Source organism: Vombatus ursinus, unplaced genomic scaffold (assembly GCF_900497805.2).
Source record: "Vombatus ursinus unplaced genomic scaffold, bare-nosed wombat genome assembly UNPS02009205.1, whole genome shotgun sequence".
NCBI lineage: Eukaryota > Metazoa > Chordata > Mammalia > Diprotodontia > Vombatidae > Vombatus > Vombatus ursinus.
Genome location: NW_020948983.1, coordinates 53,485,886 through 53,494,195, shown reverse-complemented (window position 1 = coordinate 53,494,195; position 8,310 = coordinate 53,485,886). Strand labels below are relative to the sequence as shown.

General features: G+C 40.7%; 1 protein-coding gene across 1 annotated transcript in view; it reads left to right on the top strand.

Moving 5' to 3' along the window:
* Positions 1-1,600, top strand: part of DAPK2 (death associated protein kinase 2) — a 187,077-nt gene extending 185,477 nt beyond the window's left edge. Inside the window, exon 12 of the mRNA XM_027851777.1 lies at positions 566-1,600. Within this exon, the coding sequence (XP_027707578.1) occupies positions 566-646 (81 nt within the window). The 3' untranslated portion in view covers positions 647-1,600. The remainder of the gene's footprint in view (positions 1-565) is intronic.
* Positions 1,601-8,310: the final 6,710 nt, after the last annotated feature.

Genomic DNA, 8,310 nt, shown 5'->3' with positions numbered 1-8,310 from the left:
CACACACACACACACACACACACACACACACACACACACAACCCCACCCAGCAGGCTTCTTTTAACTTTAGCATTGTTGACCTCACCCCAGTTCTCCATTCCTTTCCTTTCTTCCCTTTTCTGAGCTATCAAGGGCTCTCCTACCTGGGTTCTAGTCAAACTGAGTTGTAAGGTGAGGTCCACATCTGTCTGCAGTTTTTGTTGCCAAACTTTAACCAGCCCACTTGGTCTGACCACCTTACAGAGTCATAGGACTAAGCAGGATGGCGGCAGCAGCAGCCTTCCCTGGGCCCACCTTCCGACTTTCCCCTGGCTTAACATCTCTAGCCAAGGAGGAGTAATCCCAGAGAAGCAATATGGTGGATGAGAAAGGATACTGGCTTTGAGTTCAAGTCTCGGCCTTGTCTCCATGTACAACCTTAGGCAGATCATTACTTAGAGCTTCTGTTTAGTCATCTGTAAAATGGGGTTAATGATTCTTATACTATCTATCCCGCTAAGTTGTTGCACTATGTAAATGTTGACCTGTTCCTATTATATAACACCTTCTCCTGTTCTTTTTCAGAGGAATTGTGAGAGTGACACAGAGGAAGATATCGCCAAGAGGAAAGTGCTTCACCCCAGGAGGAGAAGTAGTACTTCTTAGTCTAGCCCAGCTCCCCTCCTGGTAGGGAACCCCAGGTCCCTTTGGAGAACTCCACCATCCCAGCGTGGTTTACAATCTGTGGACACTCACGGGCCCCCAACTACAACCAGCACTCTGGTTTTCTAAGTCTCTGAGCCTTTGAGAGGGAGCATCCAACGTGCTTACTCTCTTAAGAAGACTTTGGCTGGGAGGAAGATTTAAGAGGTTCTGGAGGTGTCCTCTTGTTGAAGCTCTGAGCCTATCAAGGCCTTTGCTTAAGAGCCTAAAGCTCTTAATTGTAATTAAGAAGGGCGCATACCAGTTTGCCAACCCTCAGAACCAATGGGTAAGGTCCGTGGGCCTTTGTGGGATTTTTTTATTTTTATTTTTATTTTTCAAGTTTCAACCTGGTGTTGTTCACATGTAAGGCACCACAGGTAAAGAGGAGTCTACTGGGCTGCTAAGAGAGCTAAGACGAATTCCTAGGCATCTTTAAGTTCTGTTTGTCATCTTTAAAAGTATACATATTCTTCAGGGCAATTGGTGGATTCAAAACATTAATGAGAGATGATTAATAGGCAGAAGGAATAATGGGATTCCAAGGAATCCTATTCCTGGAAGAGATGAATTACTGGATTTCCATTTGGTTCTACTGGATGGAGCAAGGCCGATATCCTAAGACAAGAGATCTACCACGGAATGAGGGAAGAAATCCTGCTTATCCACAGATTTTGGACAAGGTTGTGGGGGAGGGGCTGAAACGGAGAAAATTTGGTATCTGAGGACTGCACAAGAAAGGCCTGTAACACAGAAGGGGAATCCGTCCATAAATGGATATCTTCCTGGGATTTTTTATTGGTATCAGGTATGGGAGTGAAATGAGTCCTCAATTGGTGACCTGACTTCTCAGGGGAGAATAGCATCATCTGGCCTTCGAGAATCAGGAAAAAAGATCAATAAAAAAAATTTTTTTTACATTTGATACATATTAAGCTTATATTTATGCTCACATTCAACCTGAGGGTGTGAATGATCAATATACAGGCCCTCTTTAAACATCCAGGCCATTCCTTCCAAGGTTGGAATGAGTAAATTTCTATTTCTGTTTTTTATTTATTTTTTTTTTAGGCAATTGGGGTTAAGTGTCTTGCCTAGGGTCACACAGCTAGTAAGTGTCAAGTGTTTGGTCTGAGGCCACGTTTGAACTCAGGTCCTCCTGACTTCAGGGCCAGTGCTCTATCCACTGCGCCACCTAGCTGCCCCTGGATGAGTAAATTTTTAAAGAAGGTCGAGGTGTGGGTTCAGGGAGAGAGTGGGCCACGCAGAAAGAAGAAAATAAAGGGCAGTGTTAATTTTTTTTTCCATCCTGTTGCTTCAGTCCTTATGAGGACACTGGTAGAAACCTATCGTCAACAACAAAAAAGCAGATAGAGATATTTGGACCTTATCTTCCAACTCAGCTTGATTAGAACCCGGGTAGGAGAGCCTATGAAAGTCCAGAACAAGGAAGAAGGGAGAGAAGCTATGAGAGGGGTAAAGAAAGGAATAAAGAAGTAGGAGAGGAGGGGGACTGGAGTTGAGGGGAGGAGGAAAGAGAAGTTTTGGAAAGTGAGTGAGGGAAGTGAGGAAGAAGAAAGTTGGGGAGGGAAGGAGGGAGAGAGAGAGAGAAAAGGAATGAAAAGGAAAATATAAATAGAAGGAAGGAATTGGAACAGAGAAAGCTCTCCTTTTGCCAGTTGAAGATCTGTGATCATTAGTATATTTTGACAGAGGATTTATGGCCTGATTACCTCAAGTTTCCAGTCCTGTCCAAAGAGGCCCAGCATTTTGCTGCTAGAAGGGCCTTAAGAAGACTTCTAGTGCAGCTCTTCTCATTTTGCACTCGAGGAAACAGGTCTAAAAAGAAAAGGTAACTTGCCTGAAGTCACTCAGTCAACAGCAGAACAGGACCTAGAATCCAGGTTTCCTGATTCCTAGTTCAGTGTTCTCACTACCTAACCACAGTACCCTCTTAGGGGATCAGATGGTAGCTTGAGTTTTTATAATGCTTTCAGGTTTACAAAGCACACAGGTGATAATGGAAGGCAAAGGCCTAGCGGGTCCAATGAAAAATGAACATCATCTCCAATTCCCCCCCCCACCTTCAATTTAAAAAAAAAATTTTTTTCAAAACCTCTCATTTGCTTCCTGATGTTTTCTGCTTTGCTGCTTACAGGAGAAAACTATAAAGCTGAACCAGATTCTATTCATTTGCATCCTTGTGGGGCCAGTTCCTTCAGAGTGGAAGAAGTTCCTTCCATACATCTAGCTGAAGCAACAGCCAACTAATCAGTGAAGGATGGAGAAACTTAGGACTGGTCCAGTTGACATTTATTAAGATCTTCTCCTATGCCAGGAATTGTTGGAGGCAATGGGGATGCATAGAAAATCTACCCTAGCCCAGAATAGGAAGAAGTTCTGTCCCTATCCTCATTAAGTAGTTTCTTGGACCCTTCTGCAGTTTTTTAAAAGCCCTCTGAATGCTTTCTTTCCTTTCCATCACTACTTTTCATTCTAAGGAGGGAAGCCAAATGAAGGCTCCTTAGAAATCCCTGAAGCCCAGTTGGTCAATTGCTAGATGTGTTAGGAATTCAGGAAAGCCATTATCAATATCTGAGAGCAATTACAGAGGTAAGGTATCCTGCTTATCAATAGCCACTCAAGTAAGGGGGTGGAAGGGTATCCTTTTGTCCTGTGGATCCTGGTACAGTACAAAGATCTTTGGAATAAGAGGGCCTGGATTAAAATCCTTCCTGTGCCATATCCACCAGTGTGACCTCAGGCAATTTACTTAACTTGTCTGGGCTTCAATTTCTTCCTTTATAAAATGAAAGGTTTGGAAGATAACATCGAAAGTCTCTTCCAGTTCCAAGTCTGTGGTCTCCCGCTACTGGTGTGTGGAGCTGCCTTTGAGATGAGTGGGAACCCAGAAGGGTCCAGGAAAGTTGGGTTGATTTTGCTGACATTGAAGTGCTGAAGGAAGATTCCTTGGCTTGAAAAGGGGTTGATTTAAGGGACTTAAGTTTTGCTCTAAGGCAAATAGTTCATTTACAGTATTAAAAAATATCAGTTTAAGCCCAAATGCTATTTCATAAATAGGTCCAGAAGTGCCCCTTCTTTTCTGCAGTATTTGCCTCTGTTTTCCCAATGTGCCAAATTATTTTTAGTAGTTCTCTTATGAATAGTTTAGTGTGTTTTAATGTGAATTCCACTAAGTATTCCTCACTCTAGATTTTGGAGTATATATATTCTCTTTACCATCCAGATATTTATATGCTGAAATGATATCTTAGAAAATAAATGGAAGATAAATCCCAGTGTCCATATCGCAGAAAGTAGACCAAGAAATCTCAACATAGGGGGAAAAAATTTGCCTTTATGTTCTGTAGGTTATTTGAAAAAAAAAAAAAGACCTTTGGTCTGGACCTGTGATTTCACTGGTGTTGAAACTCCCATTATCAGTGCAGATGGGCACCTTATAGTTTTAGAGTTGCCTAGGAGGATGGAGAGGTTGTGACTTGCTTAGGTCACAGGGGCAACAAGTATTTGAGGCAGAATTTGAACTCTCAGGCCATTCTTTCCACTATACCATGATAATTCACATAAGTCGACTAAAACAGAGAAACCAAGTGAGTTCTGGTGAGATTTTTCTGCTGCAGAACCATCCCACCTCCAACTTTTGTTCCTGACTTTGTATGGATCACTGCTGTTGCAACCCAGAGAATAATTTCTCCAAAGTGGATTGCTGTGGGTATCCTATTCAGAGAGGCTGCTGAAGGCCTGAAGATGAAAGCAGTTGTAGAACTATGAACAGTGATTAATTTGCATTTCAAAGAGCAATCTTTGGACTGTAGGAAGTGACCCGCAGTTGACACTCTCCTTAGCCTAAGCCTCTCTTTTATTGGTGATTCCCTTTTTATTTTCTTCAAATTTTTTTTTCTGGTCCTTTCCTCTTTTCCTCTGTCTGTCTCTGTTTGCTATGCCTCGTTTCTACTCCTGCCCTTTTGAAGTATATATTTTAGTATTTGTTGAACTCCCTGAAAAAAAAAATTTCATCTATTTTCTCACCTGCAAAATGAAGGTAATAATTTCTAAAGGTCCTTTCCTATTCTAACAGCCTATGAGCCTCTGTATGATATTCCAAATTTTAAAAACAGTTGACTGTTCCATATTTCTAAAGTCTCGAGGGAAACCCACAATCAAAATGACAAATTAAGTTTCCTTTTTTTTTTTTTTTAAATCTGACCCTTGATTGATTTTTGTGGGTCAAGGACCTTCAACAGAAAAAGATCCCCCCATCCACTATGAAACAGTGTGGTCAAGTGGAAAGACTTCTGTATTTGGAGTTAGAAGACCTGAGTTCAAATGCTGCCCTTGCTAATTTACTTCCTGGGCAACCTTGGGCAAATCACTTAATTTCCCTCTGTTGGCTCACCTGGGGAATGAAAGGCTCTGACTAAATGATATCTAAGATTCCTTACAGCCCTAAATCTGTGATTCTAGGATGCCATGACCCTTGTGTTAGAAAAGTAAAATAAAAGTGAACTTTCCCAAGGCAAGGTAGCTTTTGGGCTATTGATTGGTTTCTCAATCAGCAGAGGAAAAATATTCGAGAAAAAATTTAGTCCTTGCTGAGGTTCCCTCGGTAGCTTTGTAGAGAAATTTTCTCTCCATGGGCTCCTTTGCAGGGAAGAGGAAAATTGGTCCTTTAATTGCCAGCAGATCTGACTATAGGGATGTCTCAGAAGACATACAGGAAGTGGCTTGGACTATGGTATGGAATATGGTAGCCCCAAAATTAATCATCTAACCACAAGTGATGTTTCCACAAAGGTTTCTCTCCAGACCAATAGTAATAATAATTATCCCTCACTTTCATACCTTATTTGATAATTCTGACAAACCTGTGAGGTAAGCCTGAAGCATATATTGCTCTCATGAACTACTTTCCCAAACCTCTTCTCCATGGTGACATCATACAGATCCATACAGAGGTTATTGTGATCTCTGGAAGTACCATCCTTTGGGAGCCTTAGCCCACCCTGGTGAGGATTTTCCCCACTGTCTAGATGGAGGTTATCTATTTGCCCAATGCCTCAGTGTTTTCTTTGGTATTGAATCTTCTAGAGATCTCAGGTTTTCCCCTTAGGTATTGTACTTAATAGCCCTTTATACTTTTGATTTAATTAGTAAGGTGTTTGGGGGTTCCCCCCCCATGTTTGTATTGGTAGTGCAATCTAGGAAATTAAACAAACCACAACCAAAAATACCGATAGGTGTTTGAGTTAGGTTCAGTGGAAAGAGTGCTAAATCTGTGACATGAGTTTAAATCCAGGCTTTGCCAATTGCTACCTATTTGACCTTGGGGAAGTCACTCAATGGCCTCCAAGGTCTCTTCCAGCCCCAGAGCTGTGATCCTAAGGAGGGATAATTTTCCTTAATATCTTTAGTGACAAGGATTCCTCAGCTCTGCATAGGAGACAGGGTTGCTAGCCTGATTCTCCCTAGCCACCTACACCCCTGGGAATGGCAGACACCTGCTAGGAAGGAGGGGTCCATTAGCAAGCATTTAGTCTGAGAGAAGGATCACTGAAATTGTAGCTCTGGGAATCAGGTTGCTATCATGGTGGTGTTTTTCTTTTCAACCATGAGCCTTGTTGCTGACTCTCTCCAAAACAAGTCAGTATGCTCCTTAAAGTAGTATATCTCAAAGTTCTGATTAGTTTGTGAGTGGAGAAGAAAAAATTTCATATTTTCATTGTCTGTGGAATTATCCTATTCTTTTATTCTACCTTTAAATAAAGGAAGTATTTTATTTTTTTAAAAAATCTTATTAGCAACCTGGGAAGTGGGACAGGCACCTTTTAAAAGAAAGCAACAGATGAGTAAACTTGGGTCCAAGGAATTTAGGTGCCTAGTTCAAGGTCACACAGGAAGTCTGTAGCAGAATGGAGGCTGGAACCCCATCAGGGCTTTATTTCTGATTTACAGTCTAATGTCTCAGTTACTAGACCTCTCTCCATAAAGTCTCATTCTTGAACCAGCAAAAAAAAAGGCCCTGGTCAAAGTTTAGTGTTAAGGCAAATATTATATACATATATATATATATAAGTTGGGATAATATTCATGTGTTATGGTTTGCATATAAGTGGCTCTCCCCCACTATTTTTATTAAGGGAAATATTTTAATTTTTATTGTATATCTGAAAAAAAGATTATGTTCAGACAAAAAAAATCCTATTGTCTTTGAGAGTTATAAATAAAACTTTAAAACCCAACATTAAGATTTGCTTTGGTTTCTTTATTCTGTCCAGTTCTGGGTACCACATTTTAGAAGAGACACTGGCAAGTAGGTACGCCTTCTGAGTAAGGTAACAAAGACAAAAAGATAATTACAAACCATATCAAAAGACCAGAGGATGTTTAGATTGAAGAAGACAAGACCAGGGGAAAGACATGCTCAGGGTCTTCAGATATTTAAAGGGCTCTCATGTGGAAGACGCAGATTTATTCCATTTGGCCCCTAAGGACAAAACTAAGGACAGTGGATAGACATTATATGCATTGGAAGACTTCAATTTAATGTAAGGAAAAAGTTAACAGTCACAGATGTCCAAAATCGGCTTCCCCAGGGTAGTTGACTTCTCTGTCCCTGGAATTAAGTAGATGCTGGATTACCATCTCTAAAACAAATAAGCATGCTAGGGTTTGAAGTTCTAGCTAGTTTGGGAATGAAGAAGAGAACGTTCACATTTTCGTCATCTGTGCGGAGTTCTGTTCTTTTATTCAACATTTAAATAAAATGGGCAAGTTGGAAAATGGGAAGAATTAAACCATCTATGTTAGTCATCCAGCATTTATTAAGCTCCTACTATATGCAAGGCACTCTGCTATATGCTGGCAATACAAAGACAAAGAAAAAAAATCATCCCTGCCCTCAAGGAACTTATATTCTATTGGAGGAGACAATATGTACATATGTAACTATATACAAAAACCCACAAGGCAATTTGAGGGTGGAGGAGGCAAAACAATCTCAGAAAGCCCTTAGAAAGAAAGTACTTTGTGAATCTTAAAATACTGGATGTGTTAGTATTACTTTGAAACTAATGGCTGTTCATAAGATTATAAATTTAGAGTTGGTAGGGTTCTTAGAGTCCAAACCCCCTCATTTTAAGGATAAGGAAACAAGTCTAGAGGGATCAACTGGCTTGCCCACAGTCACATGGATAATAATAATAGCATTTATAAAGCACTTTAAGGTTTGCAAAATGCTTTACGTATGTTATCTCATTTGATAGCCTGTGAGGTTGGTACCATTGTTATCCCCATTTTGCAGGAGAGGGAACTGAGGCTGGGAAAAGTTAAGTGACTTGATGGATACTTAAGATCCCTGCCTATGTTTTGATGTTGTTTGTGCCATGAGTTTGCCATCCACAGAACAAACACATGTGACTGACAGAGAAGGAACACAGAAACAAGTTCGAGATGTGCAGACTACGGGGTTGTTATAATGGACGTGTGTATTGTTCAGCTGTTTCAGTCATGTCTGACTCTCTGTGACCCCATTTGGCCTTTTCTTGGCAAAGATACCAGAATGGTTTGCCATTTCCTTCTCCTGCTCATTTTACAGATGAAGAAACTGG